At 43.3% G+C, this 18735-nt stretch overlaps 1 protein-coding gene across 2 annotated transcripts in view; it reads right to left on the reverse strand.

Annotated features, from left to right (window-relative positions):
• Positions 1-980: 980 nt before the first annotated feature.
• The window catches only part of LOC132823002 (neurensin-1-like), a 49552-nt gene continuing 31797 nt past the window's right edge, over positions 981-18735 (reverse strand). The window contains exons 3-4 of one of the 2 annotated variants that reach the window (XM_060836526.1): positions 14470-14619; positions 981-1255 (exon numbers count right to left, since the gene is read on the reverse strand). In XM_060836526.1, coding sequence (XP_060692509.1) covers positions 1244-1255; positions 14470-14619 — 162 coding nt within the window. In that variant the 3' untranslated portion in view covers positions 981-1243. Of the gene's footprint in view, positions 1256-13567; positions 14620-18735 lie in introns of those variants that run through there. The other variant, XM_060836525.1, reaches the window with a different exon arrangement.

Raw genomic sequence — 18735 nt, forward strand, 5'->3', positions numbered from 1 at the left:
AATTCAAAAGATTCACAACTTTCTAAGTCAAGAAATTCCTGTGTTTCAATCTCAAAAGGTGCATCCCTTCTCCTGAGGATATAACCCCTTAGATATCAACAGGGAAATGTCTATGCTATTTGTTCTCAGCTAGCTCTATGTTCCCACACTCACTGAAGTTTACACTTGACACAATGGTTTCTGTGAGAACTAGGGTATTAACCTAAATAAATATACTACAACCAGAACTAGATACACTGGGGCAACAGGTTCATGTACAGCAGGTATGTTGCAACATAAATAGCTTCAGCATGATGTATTTAGGTTGGAATCATTGCAAACCTATGTACACCAAACTGGCCTGTACATTTAAGTTTGAGTTTGTAGGTCATGAAACATTGAACATTCTTTTCACACAGAAGGTGCTATGTATACGGAATGAACTGCCAGAGGAAGTGGTAGATGCATGTACAGTTACAATATTTAAAAGACATTTGGACAGGTCCAGGGATAGGGATATGGGCCAAATGCAGGGAAATGGGACTAGTTTATTTTGGGAAACTTGGATGGCATGGACAAATTGGACTGAAGGGTCTGTTTCCATGCTGTATATCTTTATGACCCTGTGATTCTATCTGAAGCCGTACAGCAAGTGGGTGAGACAATAGCATGCGAGGCTAGAATAATCCAATATCAAATTGGAAATGCAATCTTACCATTGCATCATTCTAATGATATTGTGTAGTAACTCTTACATAGTCTCAAGGCACTGCACAGAAGTATGAGCAAAGATTGAATATTAAATTCCAAACACTGGGGCACCGGGAATCAACGTAGGGGACAATACTTATTGAGTTGGGAATTAGTTTGGTATCAGAATTCTAGAAGAACTGGAAGTTGATGGAGTGTGTAAAATAGGAGTCTGATTGGGAGAGTTCAGGAATTGTTATTTCATACTTCAGGAAATAATTCTTCTTGAATTAGATCATGGATTGGTTGGTGTCAATTCCAGTAAACAAGATCTTTTAGATGCAATCTTCTATTCACTTACTTATCGGGAATTTACACTGAAGCATTGCTAAGAGCCTTGCATTGCACAATAATTACAGTGAGTGTGGAGGTGACATACAGTAACATGCATGAGGCTGTAATCTTCATTGAGAATCTTGTCACTCGCTCCCCATAATGGTCCTGTTAGGAAGTGCAGCAAATTGTGTGGGGCAGACAAAGGCAGCCTCATGTTGATTATCAGTTGGTGGCTGAGTTAGCTGTTCACCTAGACAGTGAAAGAAAAATTTACAATAACTTCATTGACTCGGCTTGATAAAAGAGCAGGTCAACCAGAGCTCAGAACTTATACACAGAAACTATAGCAGAAACTCAGCAGGTCTGGCAGCATCTGCAGAGAGGGAAAGAGGGTTAATATTTTGAGTTAAATTCTTTCCTGAAGAAGGGCTTATGCCCGAAACGTCGATTCTCCTGCTCTTTGGATGCTGCCTGACCTGCTGCGCTTTTCCAGCAACACATTTTCAGCTCTAATATTTTGAGTTCCAAAGTTTCGAATTCAGAACAGACTCGAAAAGTTACAACTCTATTTCTCTCTCCGCGGATTCTGCTCGACCTGCTGAGTTTCTCCAGATTTCAGATTTCCAGCATCCGCAGCATTTTGCTTTTATTTGAGAGAGACTCTGTGTTCTCCTGACACTATTGTTTGAGAGAATAATGCTACTCAGGTACTGCCCAGGGTGTGGACACAGTGACTTGTCATTGTAAATGCTTCTTTCATCTTCAGATGGATGTATCCAGAAACATAGCACTTGCTATTTTTTCACTGTTGTTTTAAATCCATACCTTGCTGTTTATTTTTGAAAGTTGCCCCCTAATAACATTGCCCTCACGCACTCGCAGTAACAGCAAAGACGAATACATTGAATTTCAGAAACGACCCACATGTAGGTTCTGCCAACCCATAATTGTACTACACCGCCACCGCTTGGCGAAACACGAATATTGCAGATTGCATTGCATTTCGTCGACCTCTGTCATTGATCAAAACTAAATTAAGACGCAGAGTTTTCCATTTGAGAATGTGAGCAAACACAAAATGCCGTGCCTCAGACTTTGTTAAAAGTTCTTGATTGTTTTATAAAAGTCAGATCTTGTTTCCTCAAATCATGAAAACAGCTGGAGACCTAAAATGTTAATTTATGCAGTCTTATTGTTATTTCTGCAGACATACCACTGACAGCACATCAGATTATACAGATGGTACTGAGAATACACCAAGTAAAACACTTCAGTAATTGACCAATGTAAATGCTCCCTGTGTCCCCTCAGAATTATAAACAGCATTGCATACGACATTTGGGACTTGTTAGTTCAGTTGGCTGGATTGCTGGTTTGCAATACACCACTACACCAACAGCATAGCTTCAATTCCCACTCCAGCTGAGGCTACCATGAAGGAATTTCCTTCTCAACCTCTCTCCTCAACTGAGGTGTGGTGACCTTCAGATTAAACCACCCTCAGTTTGTGTGTAGTCTCTTTCTCTAATATGAGAGAGATTCCCACACAGTCTGGAAAGGCGTTAGTGTCTTTGCACTTACATACATTCCACACATCAGTATTGATCTATGAGCTCAGGCCTAAGTTACCTGAGGGGCAGCAATGTGGAGGACATGCCTCCAATGTTGAGGACATGTCTGTATCAATGGTGCTGAGGTGGAGATGGTTGATAGCCTCAAGTTCCTAGGCGCAATGATCACCAATAATCTGTCCTGGATATCCATGCCAACGCTATGGTCAAGAAAACACACTCAAAACCTCTACTTCCTCAGATGGCTCAGGTAATTTGGCATGTCCACAATGATTCTTACCAATTTTTATAGATGCACCATAGACAGCGTCTTATCTGGATGCATCAGAGTGTGGTATGGCAACTCCTCAGCCCAAGATCAAAAGAAATTACAGAGAGTTGAGAACACAGCCCTGTCCATCACGAAAACCATTGACTCCCTCTGCCTCAGTAAAGCATAATCAAAGACCTCTCTGACACCAGTTATACTCTCTTCCACCATCTCCCATCGGGCAAAAGATACAAAAGTTTGGAAACATTTCAAAACAGCTTCAACAATAGCTTCTTCCCCACTATTATCAAATTTCTGAATGGACCCTTCATGTATTAAAGCTGATCTTTCACTGCACCTTCTCTGTAGCTGTAACACCACATTCTGCAGTCTGTTCTATGACCCTGGTGTACTTATGTAAGGTAGGATTTACACACAAAACAATACTTTTCACTGTATCTAAGTACATATGACAATAATAAATCAAATCAAATCAAATGTTCCTTGTGATAAGATGAAGAAGATGCTCATCATTCTGCAGCATTCTGTAATTCACGATTTTTAACACATAACCCAGAGAATGCTGGAGAGCCTCAGTAGGACTGGCAGCATTTGTGCAGAGAGAAATGGAGTGATATAGGACTCAAAACGTTAACTTTGTTTCTCTGCACAGTTACTGCCAGACCTGCTGAGTTTCACCAGCATTCTCTGTGATTGTTGCAGATACCCAGCTTCCTTGTAATTTTGCTTTTATTTGTTTTTTAAAATGACTGCCCATGGACTGACCTGATTTTAACTCTGCCTAACCGAGGTTCCAGCATGGAATCCTTCATAGTGGAGTTTGATGCTATGTTCACTCAAATTGCAGCAGACTGAAGGGCAGAATCTGCATTTACGTAGCACCATTTATATATTGAGGCATCACAAAGCTGTTTGCAACCAAAGAAGTGTAATTACAAATACAATTTTGGGAACACAGTCATAAAATTGTGTACAGCAAGCTCCCATAGAGAGCAATGTGACCACGACCAGATCATCTGATTCACTGATTGGTCACAGGGTAAATGTTGGCCAGAACATCAGAGAAAGCTCACACGGCATTGCTTTGAATTATGAATTGTGTGGTCTTTTAGATCCACTGCAGATGGCAGACAGGATCACAGAGGAACACTGTATTGCTTTAAAGGACCAACTTGGATCTTGTCATGTTGCCCCTGTGGGACTCTGCCCTTCAGAAGGGTGAGACTGGCAGAATGCCCAGCAGTGATGTAAGGATGATTCTTGACTGAATTGCCTCTCCTGAGAGGTGCTGAGGCTAATGGCACCAGCCTGATTGCTGCTCTAGCTGAGTTGAATGGGCTCAAGCAGGGGCTGACATTTAAGAGGGGCACCTTCATGCCTTGTCTGGCTCTGTATCACCCGGGTTGATATGTCTGAGCTTGAGTTGTGTGGTCATACTTGAACACATCCAAAATAATGCCAACGGCAAATAGACACACAAGGGGCAGATAATGTGGAGAGGTCCAAGCCAGAGAGTAGACGAATTCCCCTAAGTGTTCAAGGTTTGTGCGAAGATTTGTAGCTCGGGTGCTCGTTGTTGTGGTTCTGTTCGCCGAGCTGGAAGTTTTTGTTGCAAACGTTTCGTCCCCTGCTAGGCGACATCATCAGTGCTTTGGAGCCTCCTGCGAAGCGCTTCTTTGATGTTTCTTCCGGTATTTATAGTGGTCTGTCCTTGCCGCTTCCGGGTGTCAGTTTCAGCTGTCCGCTGTAGTGGTTGGTATATTGGGTCCAGGTCGATGTGTTTGTTGATGGAGTTTGTGGATGAATGCCATGCCTCTAGGAATTCTCTGGCTGTTCTCTGTCTAGCTTGCCCTATGATAGTAGTGTTTTCCCAGTCGAATTCATGTTGCTTGTTGTCTGCGTGTGTGGCTATTAGGGATTCCCCTGTCAATCATTCCCTGAAACATCACAGTTGAGATCACCTTTATACCCATAATATGCAAGGGGATATGCTGGCCTAGGGTATTATCATTAGACCATTAGACCCAAGACCCTGCAACTTTAGGGAATCAATATGGATTTCACCAATTTCCTCATTTCCTCTGTACCCACATTATCCTAGTCTTAAGCCTCCACACTCTCGATTTGTCCACCATCTTTCTCACTTATCCGCACCACTCTCCTCTCCAAACTATCACCTTCTCCCCCTCCTTCTCTCTATTGCATTGTCAGCTACCTTCCCCCCAACCCCACTCCCCTCCCACTTATCTCTCAGCCACTCGGCTCACAAACCTCATTCCTGATAAAGGGCTTATGCCCGAAACGTCGATTCTCCTGCTCCTCAGATGCTGCCTGACCTGCTGTGCTTTTCCAGCACCACACGATCGACATTAGTCTCAAGACCCAAGAAATGCTCTTGGGACCTGAGTCCCAATGATTGAATTTGAATTAAACAAAAATACTTGGGAATTAAGAGATTAATGATGACCATGAAACCATTGTCGATTTTTGGGGAAATGCCCATTTTGCTCACCAATGGTGTTTACTGAAGGAAATCTGCCATCCTTACCTGGTCTGGCCTACATGTGACTCCAGACCCACAGCAATGTGGTTTACTCTTAACTGCCCTTTGGGCAATTAGAGATGAGCAATAAATGCTGGCCTAGCCAGTGACGTCCTCATTCCATGAATGAATAGGAAAAAAATATAACTATCCTCCAACTGCAATTTGTTGGGGAAGTTTTCTTCCCCTGCGAGATGCTACTGCAGTTTCAGTCCCGAGTTCAGTTTCCTATTGTGTCAAAGTGTTCTTTTTAAATAGACTGTGTAGACTGTTTGCAGAGTAAATAGACAAATTGCTGTAAAGTGGACTCCTTTTGTTGGAAATTCCCTCCCTCTTCCTTCAGATTGAAGGCAATGGACACATCCTACCCTCTCCATTCTTTTACTCAAATGGACAAGGCAAATAATTTGGTTCTTGCTCTCTAGAAATGAAGTTATGGGAGGTGGTGGTGACTGGGGTCCCAATCGCACGTGGTCATTTTCAAGCTTATTCTTCCAGTGAAACCTCAGAGTGGGGAATAGTTACATGATATTGTGGATGCCTGTGGAATCCTACACACTTACAGCAGTGCTGTGTCAGGACATGAGTGACAGAGGATTTACACAAGAGTAAGTATAACATCTATTGTAAATCCCCCATACCTCTCCATCCCTCCTCCCCCCCAGCCCACTGTCAGCTGCCTTGAATCTGAAGGGAGAGATGGAATAACACAGAAAGAAAAACATGGAAATAGGACTTACAAACAAGATTAGGGAGAATCCTAAAATAGTTTATAAATACATTAAAAGGAAGAGGTTAACCAAGGGTTCATTAGGCAACGTGTGTGTGAAGCCACAGGATTTTGAAAGGATTGACTAAATATTTCCCTTTGATTTTACACTCTGGAAAAGGAGAACGTAGGTTCTGGAATTCAGGAAAAGGGACTACGAGGAATCTACACAGTTTGACAGAGGAAATTGGAGGCTCTGTTGGGCTTAAAAATGGACAAATCCCCTGGCCTTAATGAATTGGAGAGGCTCTAACACAAATATTTAATTCCTCTCTGGCCACAGTGCAAGTTCCAGAGGACTGGAGGACAGCTAGTTGGTTCCACTTTGTAAGAAGGGTGATAGAGGTGAACCAAGAACTGACAGACTGGTGAGTCTCACATTAATGGTAGTGAAACTATTGGAGAAATTCCTGGAGGAGAGAACAAATATCCACTTGGAAAGGATTGGGATAATTAGTGATGGAGTCAGCGTGGCTTTGTCAGAGGGAGGCCATTAGATTTTTTTCAAAAATGTGGTCAAGTGTATGGATGAGGGAAGTTCAGCTGATGTAGTTTATATGGATTTTAGCAAAGCTTTTGACAAGTTTCTGCATGGGAGCCTGATTGAGAAGGTTAAAGCACATGGAATTCTGGGAAACACGGTGAGCTGGATCTGACACTGGCTTAGTCAAAGTGTAGTGGTAGAAGGCTGTTTGAGTGACTGGAGGCTGGCGTCTGGCAGGGTACCACAAGGATCAGTACTGGGACCCTTATTGTTTGTTTTATACATAAATGGTATAGATGAAAATGTGGGGAGAATGTTAAGCAAATTTGCAGATATCACCAAGATTGGTTAGTAGCGAAGAAGACGGTTGTAGGTTACAGGAAGATGTGTTAGATGAGTTGGCAAAGCAATGGTAGATGGCATTTAACCCTCGTAAGTGTGAAGTAATGCACTTTAGAAGAAACAAGATGAGTGTGCATTCAATGAATGGCAGAACACTTGGGAGCTGGAAGGAACATAAGGATCTTGGGGTAATTACTCACAGATTCATGAAGTTGACAGACAACGTGAATAGGATAGTTAACAAGGTATATGAGACACTTGCTTTCATCAGTCGTGGCTCAAGAGTTTAAGAGTAAGGAGGTCATGTTGGAGTTATACAGCCTGCAATAAGTGTACTGTGAGCAGTTCTGGTCACCTCACTGCAGAAGAATGTGATAGTGCTAAATAGAGTTCAGAGGAAGTTCTCCAGGATGTTGCCTGCGTTAGAGTAATTGAGCTATAAGGAGAGACGAGATAGGCTTTGATTATTTTCTCTAGAGCAGAGAATACTGGGGGTGTGGGGGCATGACTGGGATGATTGAGATTATGAGGGATATGGACAGGGTGGATAGAACGCAGCTGTTCCCCTTGGTTGAGGGGTCAATCACGAGAGGGCATAGTTTTAGTGTAAAAGACAGCAGATTCACAGAGGATTTGAGAAAAAATCTTTTTCACTCAGCAGGTGGCGGGAATATGCAATGTACTGTCTGAGAGAGTAGTGGAGGCTGGAAACCTTACAACCTTTAAAAGATATTTGGATGAGTATTTGAAATATCATAATATTCAAGGATAGGGGATAAATGCAGGAAATTGGGATTAGTGTGCCTTTGTGGTAGTTATCACAGACTCAATGACTGAAGGGCCTTTTCTGAACATTTGAATCTGTCTTCATGAAAGTTCAAAATACAAGTGGAACAAGGAAAGAGAACGATAAATAAATGATTAAATCTCAGTAAATGTTCACAATGAAAAAAAGACTCTGCAGTCAGCAGCAACACAGTTATTTTTATTTTATGTTTATTTTCATGAAGGTATGCCAAGAGCAATTTTAGAATGAAGGTGGAGTCTGTTGCGATTGGTTTGTTTAAATACACCGTCTGTCAGGAGGTGGGTTATCAATGAACATCTCTAGCTGAGAATTGGTTTCCCTTCATGGAACAGGTCAAGTGGTGAACCCTGAAAGCAGCTGTTTGGATTATACATGCTGCATTGATCAGAAACCCATTTAATTCAGGTTGCCTGAACATTTATTGAACTCAAGGCAGCCCTGAGGTGTTTAAGGTTATGGGGATATGAGATACAGTGGGAAAAAATGGAGGTGATGTAACATTGTGCCTCTAGAGTAACAATCTTCCAAAAGTGTCTGGGGGGGGGGGGGGGGGGGGGTGAGGGGTCCAGGGACACTAAAACAAATTAACACAGAAAACAAAATTCTGAATGTTTTTATTTCTTAAACTGTAAGATATGGGCAATTGATGGCAGTTTGACTGCCTAATTGAACCTGGAATGATCCGATCAGATAACGAAGAGTCTTCTTTGCTTTCCAATTGGTTTGGGAGGATAGGATGTCACAAAGAGGGATATCTCAGGCAACCAATGGTGGGAGAGTGAGGGTAGGGCTGTTGACACCTGGAGGTCATGTGATGACATCTGCATGAATAAATTGTGACAAAATTGGTGACCCAAATATGCAACTCTGTTCTGCAACTATATTTTCCGTCAGTGGGTCCATTCTTGAGATGAGGGGGTGTGTCTGATGAAGAGAGTTTGTGCAGTTTGGGCCTACTCTTTCCGGATCTAATTGAGACATATATGGTGCTAAAGAGGATTGACAAAGAATATGTAAAGTAGATGTTTCCCCTTGTGGGGCAATGAGAAGTCATTGTGTTAGGATAAGAGGTAACAGCTTGACAGTAAATGTTGAAGAGGATGTTTCCTCCAATGGGAGAGTCTGGGACCAGAGGACACAGTCTCAGAATAAAAGGACACCAATTTAAGACTGAAATGAGGAAGAATTCCTTCTCTCAGATGGTTGTGAATCTTTGGAACTCCTTGTCACAGAGAGCTGTGGGAACACAGTCCTTGTGTATATTTAAGGCTGAGATAGGTTCTTGATCAGTCGTGGAATCAATGGTTATGGGGGAAAACACAGGAAAATGGGTCTGAGGAATGTCACTGGATCAGCCGTGATCCTATTGATTGGTGAAGCAGGCTTGAGGGCCTACTCCTGCTCCTATTTCTCATGGTCTTAGTTAAAACAGAGATGAGGGGAAATTACTTGTCTGAAAAGATTATGAATCTGTCAAGGTCACTGCCCTAGAGTATAGTGCATGCTGGAGCATTGAGTAAATTTAACGAGGAGATAGACAGATTTTTAATTAGTAATGGGTTGAAGGGTTGTGGAGATCAGGCAAGAAAATGGAGTCGAGGCCGAGATGAGATCAGCCATGATCATAATAAATAGCAGAGTAGGCTTGTGGGGCTGAATGACCCACTCCTGCTCCTAATTCTTATGCCTTTTTAATTCTTTTTGTCTTCTAACCAGAATGAGAAACTTTCTTGAGGTGAAGGAAGTTCACACAAACACACTGAGATGGGGGAGCACATAAGAAATAGGCCATTTGGAGCCTGCTTTGGTATTAGTTAGATCGCAGTAGATTTGATTGTGGCCTTAACTTCACTTCCCTGTCTATCCCTCATAAACCTTGACTCACTTATAAATCAGAAATTTGTCAAACTCAGCCTTCTACAATCCACTTCCATTACTATCTGTGGTAAAGAATTCCAACCACGCTTGATAATCTAAGAGGAGGAGTTTCTCATCTCTGTTTTAATAGGGAGACCCCTTATTTTTAAACCATGCCCCCAGTTCTAAATTTCCCATAAGGGAAGCCTCTACCCTGTCAAGGTCCCTTGAATTCTTACATGTTTCAATATGATCACCTCCTGTTCTCCCAAACTCCAATGAGCATAAGCCTAACCTGTTCATCTTTCCCTCATAAGCCAACCCCTTTAACTCAGGAATCAGTCTTCCCAACCTTCTCTGAACTGCTTCAAAAAATGGAGAAAGTTTCTAGTCTCCTTGCCTTGACTTATTGGCTATCTTGGAATAATGAAGGGACAAAGATTGGATGTGAGTAAAGGGCACCATAATTAGATTAGATTACTTACAGTGGAAACAGGCCCTTCGGCCCAACAAGTCCACACCGACGCGCAACCCACCCATACCCCTACATTTACCCCTTACCTAACACTACGGGCAATTTAGCATGGCCAATTCACCTGACCCGCACATCTTTGGATTGTGGGAGGAAGCCGGAGCACCCGGCGGAAACCCACGCAGACACGGGGAGAACGTGCAAACTCCACACAGTCGCCTGAGTCGGGAATTGAACCTGGGTCTCAGGCGCTGTGAGGCAGCAGTGCTAACCACTGTGCCACCGTGCCGTCCACTAAAGTCCAATTTTGTGCAGTCTAACTTTACATCCAGTTTGGTGACTTGATGGTGAATCGGACAAGCTCTCTGCGATGTTGGGAGAACCCATTGGAATTTTCTCTGTGTCAAAGACCCTTTAGTGCAGGAGCTGGAAAAGAAAAGTCTCAGTTTTCACAAACCGATCAATAGGAAATTGCAACCTTGGAGAAAGGGTGCAAAAGATACCTCTGTGACATTTGTGCAACTTCAGTTCCATAATGAGACGAGAAAAGAAGGAATTGTTCCCTGCATGGAAAAGTTGGTGAGGCCACAGCTGAGACCGTCGTTCAGTTCTGGAATCCACATTATAGGAGGGTTGTGACAGTACTGGGGAGGATGCGGAGGAGATTTACCAGAATGTTGCCTGGACTGGAGAATTTTAGTTATGTTGAGGTATTGGAGTTGTTTTCCTTAGAGCAAAGGAGACTGAGGGGTGACATGACTAAGATGTATCAAATTACAATGGGTGTATGCAGGATAAACAGGAAGGAACTTTTCCCATTGATAGAGCCATCAATGACCAAGGGCATAGACTTATGGGCAGGAAGTTTCGAGGAGAAATTTTGTTCCACTCAGAAAATGGTGGGAATTTGGAACTCACTGCCTGTAAAGCTGGTAGAGACAGAAACCATCTTAACACTTAAGAAATATTTAAATGCGCACTTGTGATGCATACAATACTATGGGATAGAAAATGGGATGAGAATAATGAGGTGCCTGTTTTTGGCCATTGCAGATGCGATGGGCTATTGGGTCTTCTTCGGTGCTGGAAACATTAATGACTTCAAGCAGGGCTACTCAAAGTTGTGTGGGTTTTCTTAAGAGTGTATCTAAAGAGGTGTTTCCACCGGTGAGAGGTCAGTAATCACAGAGAGATTTCAAATCAAAACAGAGGGACGATGAAGACTGTGTTTTAAATTGTGAATTGGAATGAGCTGCTCAAAAGCAGCACTTCCAAAGGGAATTCAATAAAATAACAAAAGGGGGAATGAAATCACCTCATAATATTGAGATGGCCTCTGACACAGGCCTCAGAGTTGACAACATGTTTAGATTAGATTAGATTAGATTACTTACAGTGTGGAAACAGGCCCTTCGGCCCAACAAGTCCACACCGACCCGCCGAAGCGCAACCCACCCATACTCCTACATTTACCCCCACCTAACACTACGGACAATTTAGCATGGCCAATTCACCTGATCCTGCACATCTTTGGACTGTGGGAGGAAACCGGAGCACCCGGAGGAAACCCACACAGACACAGGGAGAACGTGCAAACTCCACACAGTCAGTCACCTGAGGCAGGAATTGAACCCGGGTCTCTGGCGCTGTGAGGCGTTCTGATCTAATAAAGGGCACAGTCAGTTCAATCCAATCATTTCTTCGATAGATCTCCACATGCCTCACAGTTTGTTCAGATGAGAGGGTTGCACATGTTTGTTCCTTAGTTCTGGTTTATATCACTGCTGCGTTGCTGGAATATTCAGCACTCTCAGTGGTCACTCATGCTGAGGAAGTGATATGTCAAACTGCCACCATCCACGCAACAGTTCACTGAGGTGAGTAAACGTTACACAGGATGCCAAGCCTAATCATCTCTCACATGGCACAAGATATGTAGTAACTTGGATCTTCACATGCACAGATCAAACACTTTGAACAGCAGTAAGTGCTCTGAAATGGAAAACTAGTCATGGATCATGGAATTCTGGAGTCATGGAAGCAGTGAATAACAGACAAAAGGAGGTTACTCCATCCATCTTGTCTGTGCTAACACATAAATATAGAGTAAGGGATTGCACACCTAAGACAGAGATAAGGAGGAAAATCTTCTCTCAGAAGGTAGTGAATCTGTGGAATTCTTTCTTGCAGAGGACTGTCCAGATTAAATATATCCAAGACTGAGACAGACAGATCAATAATCAGCAAAGGGAATGGAGAGTTATGGGGAAAATGGCAGGAAGTGTTGAGGGTTATTGGAATAGCCTCACTGGACGATGGTTCAGACTTGATTGGCTGACTGGGCTGATCACTGCTCCTGTGTATGTTTTAGGAACAGTTTGATTTGACCCAAACTCCTGCTGTTATCCCAGAGCCCTGCAAATGTCTCTCTTTCAATTATATATCCCATTCCTTTTCCCAGAGAAGTAAACAGAATCATTCCAAAATTGGACTCAATGCTCTTGCTCGCTGAGAAAATAAATTTATCCAGAATCCTTTATTGGATTTCTTAGTAATTATATTTATGGTAATCAAGTTTTTGGTCACCCAGTCCAAATGAAAACATTTTTGGAAAATTACAAATTAATCTGCTTCCACCATGTTTTCAGGCAGTACAGTCCAGGTGCTAAGAGATTGATAGATTCTTGTTGTCTCGAGGAATTAAGGGCTACGGGGAGAACGCTGGTAAGTGGAGTTGAAATGCCCATCAGCCATGATTGAATGGTGGAGTGGACTCGATGGGCCAAATGGCCTTACTTCCACTCTTATGTCTTATGATCTTATGGTCTTTAAGGGCAAGCCTGTCATTGATCCAGAGCAGCATTGTTTTATCATTCCAAGCCACTTGCTTGCATTATGTTGTGTCTTTCCCAAAATTTCTATTTGGAGTGGGGAGGGGAAGAGATGTATTAAAGAATCTGAGGCTCCCAAGCAAAAAAAATCTGGATATATTTCCTGATCAACTTGTTCACAGATGCTCTGACATACTTTTGAAACAGGTGGGACTTGAACCTGGGCTTCCTAGACTCAGAGATAGGGACACTACCACTGCACCACAAAGCCCTCAGCAAAACCCAGACTACATTTTTCTTGTCTCAAAAGCTAACTGATTTGCCAATGGATTTAGTTCCCATTTCTGTCTCCTGAATTACCACATGGGTAGCAATTACAACTGGTAATTGAAGAGGGCAGCAGCTTGTTAAAGGCTGAGCTAAGTTCCCAGAACACTCAAGGAACATATGGGAATGTCATGACTCAGAGTGTCATTATACTCTTCTTCTTGCCAAAATCTTCTCCTCAACAATGTTGCTGACAGGAACTAAGGAAATCAGCAGCAACAACACTAAGTTCTATTATGTAATGTCTTAGCATTGTTAAAATTCCTGAAGCATTTCAAAGAAGTCTGATTGCAACAAGATTGAACACTGAGGCACATAAGGAGATATGAGGACAGGTGCTTGAAAACTTTGCCCATGAGGTAGATTTTAAAGCAATGTTGTAAAGCAACAAAGGTATGTGGAGATTTTTAGAAAGGGAAGTCCAGGGTTTAGGAGAAAAAAGAACAGAGAATGTTGGAGAAACTCAGCAGGTCTGGCAGCATCTGTAGTAAGAGAAACAGAGTTAATGTTTCACGTTGTGAAGAAAAGTCATATTAGACTCAAAATGTTAACTCTATTTCTCTCTTTCAGGTGCTGTCAGACCTGCTGAGTTTCTCCAGCACTTTCAGATTACCAGCATTAGCACAGGCAGTGGAAGGAATGAGTGTCAGTGGTGGAGTGATGGAAATTAGAAATGCACAAGAGGACAGGAAAAGACTCAAGGTGGCAGGTTTTACTGATATAGACCTTCAAATGAAACACCCCTGGATAAGTAAAATGCAGGATTTTGGGTTAGGAAAGGGCTGGGGCCCTAAATATTCAGATCAGCCAGAAATCTTTTCACATCAGTAAGGAATCACCTCTTAAAGCCAATCTATGGAAGTGGGACCATTTGATTAAGACTTCACACTGGAATTCACATTATAAAGGAGACCTGTTTCATAAAGGGCTTAGGCACTGGTCCCTCAGGTTCCCGTTTTGGGTTGGATACTCTGTACTCTTGACAAGCTAACAGGGATTTGGGCATCCCCTGGTGACCCAGTTGTTAGAGACATTTTGTGCTTTGTTTCAGGTGGGCCTCGTTTCAGGATGGGTGAAAATTGTCTCTCTTCATCTTTGGGGGGATGCCTGGAAAGGGTCAGAACCAGAATGCATGCTGCAATTGCTGTTCCTCCCACGCTGAAAAGGATGGCGCCCACCAGCTTGCTGACCTCCAGCGCCTCATTGTACTCGATGGCACGCCTGTCCACCACGAGGAAATCAGCCTCCCCGATACCTTCGATCTTCGGGGGCACCAGGTAACCAGTAGTGACTGTTGCTAGGCCAACGAGGAAAAGGATGGTCCCTGCTGACAGACCCACCTAAAAATGCAAACGCAAAGAAGTCTTTGAGCTATCAGACAATCTGGTTAATGTTCAAGGAGAAACAATGAGGCTAACTTCCACAAGTCGGCCTCCCAAGCTAGAGCTTTTCCCAACAGGAACACATTCCCAGCAGGAATTCATGTCCTTTCTCCCTGGACGAATTTCTGCCCATAATGAATATAAATTGTGGAGGGGAATGAGTGAGTCATGTTCTCCAATAGACTCACTTCACTCTGGGAGCAGAGGAATGAAGGAAGCATGTGGAATCAGAGGAACCCTAACAACTTGGCGAACATTGTTCCCCACCAGTCCCCTGCTGCTGCCTTATGTCCTGGGCAAGCTTCTCCAGCAACAGGGAAGTGTCAGTGCATGCAACATGCTTGGGTGATGTTGTTGTCTTAGCAGAATAGTTGGAAGTGTGTGGAGGCTGTGAGATGTGGGTAGGAGTGGTAAATGTGCAAGCTGAGCTTGATTTCTGACTACTGACTGATGGAGTGTGGTGCATTGAGCAGCATGTGAAACTGATGGTGTGGTAGTGGGAGATAACAGTTGAAACTACATCCATTGACCATGATGACTGAAGAGAGGTCTTTTAAATTCCTGCAGGCAAGATTACCAGATCAGGTTAATGACTCACATTGTTTTTGGCAGTCTGAGTCTTCAGGGTCTCCTGGCCTTCTATAGAAACATCATTTCCCTCTGCCTTTCTACCTCATGGACTCAGGCCTCCACTACAACCATCTTATTTGGCATTACGATGGCAATTTATTTAGCTGCAATGTCTCTTTTAATTTTTTTGCATGGTCATGGAAGTAGTAACTTGAAAGGGCTGCGTTGTGCATGACCAACTTACAGTAGCTAACTATGAAACAACTTAGAGGAAACACTGTCCAACATCACAGCAAAGATTAGATTAGATTCCTTACAGTGCGTTAACAGGCCCTTCGGCCCAACCAGTCCACACCGACCCTCCGAAGAGTAACCCACCCAGACCCATTTCACTATGACTAATGCACATAACACTATGGGCAATTTAGAATGGCCAACTCACCTGACCTGACCTGCACATCTTTGGACTGTGGGAGGAAAGCGAAGCACCTGGATGAAACCCATACAGACACGGGGAGAATGTGCAAACTCCACACAGACAGTCACCCAAGGCTGGAATCGAACCTAGGACCCTGGTGCTATAAGGCAGCAATGCTAACCACTGAGCCACCATGCCACCCCTCTCTCACTATCTGCTACATCATTGTCCATCCAAATTGTGCTCTGACGTTGACAGTTCCAGCACTTGCTGCAGTCTGAATGTACCTTCTGTTTAAGAGATACGGACTATTTTTAGCAAACATCAGCAAATACATTTGGATCTCCTGCTGAGCGTGCAGCCAGTCAGTAGTACATTTCACACTGGGGTCAAGCTCTAATCTGGAATATTGTGCACAGCTTTGGGCCTCATATCTAAGGAATGATGTGCCGGTGTTGGAGGAGATCCAAAGGTTTACAAGAATGATCCTGGGAATGAAGGGTTTGTCATATGAGGAGCAGTTGCGGAGTCTAGGACTGTACTCCATGGACTTTAGAAGGATGATTGAAACTTACAGAATACTGAGAGACCTGGATAGAGTGGACATGGAGAAGATGCTTCCATTAGTAAGAGAGACTAGGACCTGAGGGCACAGCCTCAGAGTGAAGGGACAATCCTTTAGAACGGAGGTGAAGAGGAAGTTCTTCAGTCAGCGTCATAGAGATGTACGCACAGAAACAGACCCTTCAGTCCAACTTGTTCACGCTGACCAGATATCCCAACCCAATCTAGTCCCACCTGCCAGCACCCGGCCCATATCCCTCCAAACCCTTCCTATTCATATACCCACCCAAATGCCTTTTAAATGTTGCAATTGTACCAGCCTCCACCACATCCTCTGGCAGCTCATTCCATACACGTACCACCCTTTGTTTGAAAAAGTCACCTCTTAGGTCTCTTTTACATCTTTCCCCTCTCACCCTAAACCTATGGTTATTCTGTGGAATTCATTGCTACAGAGAGCTGTGGAAGCCAAGTCATTGAGTGTATTTAAGACAGAGAAAGATATATTTTTCATTAGTAAGGGGACCAAGGGTTATAGGAAGAAGGCAGAGTTGAAAAATATATCAGCCATGATCGAATGATGGAGCAGAAGCGATGGGCTGATTGGCCTAATTCTGCTCCTAAATCTTATGGTCCTATGTGATGAGAAAGTGCAAGGAGTGTATGTGCTGCCTGCATCATGTCAATCGAGCATATGGCAATTGTGTATTATGATACCCATGCTGCAAGGGGTTTGATTGAATGGAGGCAGGCTATCCCATAATTCATAGCTGCAGTGAAAGCCCTCTACCATAGCTGCAGCTAATCCACTCATGTGTCCACTCGTTTAATTCCACTCACACATTTCATCATTGGGCCACTGTGAAGAGAAACAGCAAGATACAGAAGGAGGAAGTGAAATGAATGCTGAAGATAAACAGAAAAGTCTACAGCCATATAAAATATCCACAGAGAATGTAGGTGAAAATCTGAGAACCGGCAGCATCTGTGGAGACAGAAACAGAGTTAATGTTTCAAGATTCATGGAGGATACCATTAGCCATCTCTTGTGTCTTGTACACTAGTCATAGAGTTTAACTACATGTCCTCAATGTTGCTCAAGTTTCCAGGTCCAGCAAAAATGACAGTCATTATATCAGACATGGAATCATGGAATGATTTCAGCACAGGAGGCCATTTGGCCCATCCTGTCCCTACCTGTTCTCTGTCAGAGTTGCTTTGCCTATTCCATTATTTCCTCAAAATTCTGAAAGCCTTATTTTCTCTTTGGATAAGTATCCAATTCGTGTCTGAAAGTGCCAATGGAACCTCTCTCCACTGCACTATGAGGCACTGCATTCCAGACCCAAACAATTTGCTGTATAAACTCACCATTGCTTCTTTTCCCAGTCCCCTTAAATGATATCCTCTGCTTCTCCATTTTGCTGCCAATGGCAACAGTTTTTGTTTCGATTTACTTGTCTAAACCACTCATGCTATTTTTTTCTTTTATTCTTTCACAGCGCATGGGTCTGTTTAGAAAGACCAGCATTTATTGTCCATCCCTAGTTGTCCTTGAGCTAAGTGACTTGTCAGGCCATTTCAGATAACAATAGAGAGTCAATCACATTGCTGTGTGTCTGGAGTCATATGTAGGTCAGGAGGCAGGAGGCCAACTGAAGAACCCTCCAGGAATAGACAAATCTCCCTCCATTCTCCAGGAATTCTACAAGAATTCTAGACTTAGGACTTTGTCTTAGGACTTGATATCAAATTTCCTTTAACAACTGTCCCTGCAGAATGCCCAGGAAAGTTCCACTAAATTATATCTGCCAGATAAAAGCACTTTGTTGTCGTACAGCTGCCTGACTAATGTCAGCAATTTGTAGTAACGGCGTCTTTTGGACTCTGAGCTGCATTTTAATTCATTGCAAGTACCATCTCCTCAATGAGATGAGTCATCGTGGAACACTGTGCGTCTGGAACTGAGGGCCGTTCACAAGTGAAGCTCACCCTGTCAAATGCTCTTTTGCCCTTGGATCTGTTGCCAGCGATTGCAAATGGCTTCACCAAATTATAAGCAGACACACCTTCCCATCTCCCCATCCTCCACTGTCTTTGCCGCCACCCTTCCCCCACTACCCAGAGGCTGGACCCTGTCTCTTCCCTTCCCCCCGCAACAGATCTAGAAAGCTCTATTTCCATGACGTTGCCTAGCAGCCGAGCTGCAAGCTGACACATCCCATTATGTGAATGATTTAATGGTCCTTTCATCTTTAAAAGCGCAAACAATGAATGCGTGACCAGAAGGCATCAGTTAAGACATCATTTGACTTAGCACTCTTAACTGTCCTTGCTCTCCGATTCGGAGTCCAGGAATTAGTGCGACTCCCTGGTGAGGGTAGAAATAGGAGGATAGAGCAGATGAATGCAAGGCTGAGAAGCTGGTGATGGGGAGAAGGATTCACATTTTTGGATCATTGGAATATCGTCTGGGGTAGAAGTGACCTACAAAAGAAGGATGGATTGCACCTGAATTGGAA

The sequence above is a fragment of the Hemiscyllium ocellatum genome, chromosome 15 (assembly GCF_020745735.1).
Source record: "Hemiscyllium ocellatum isolate sHemOce1 chromosome 15, sHemOce1.pat.X.cur, whole genome shotgun sequence".
In the NCBI taxonomy this organism is placed as follows: Eukaryota; Metazoa; Chordata; class Chondrichthyes; order Orectolobiformes; family Hemiscylliidae; genus Hemiscyllium; species Hemiscyllium ocellatum.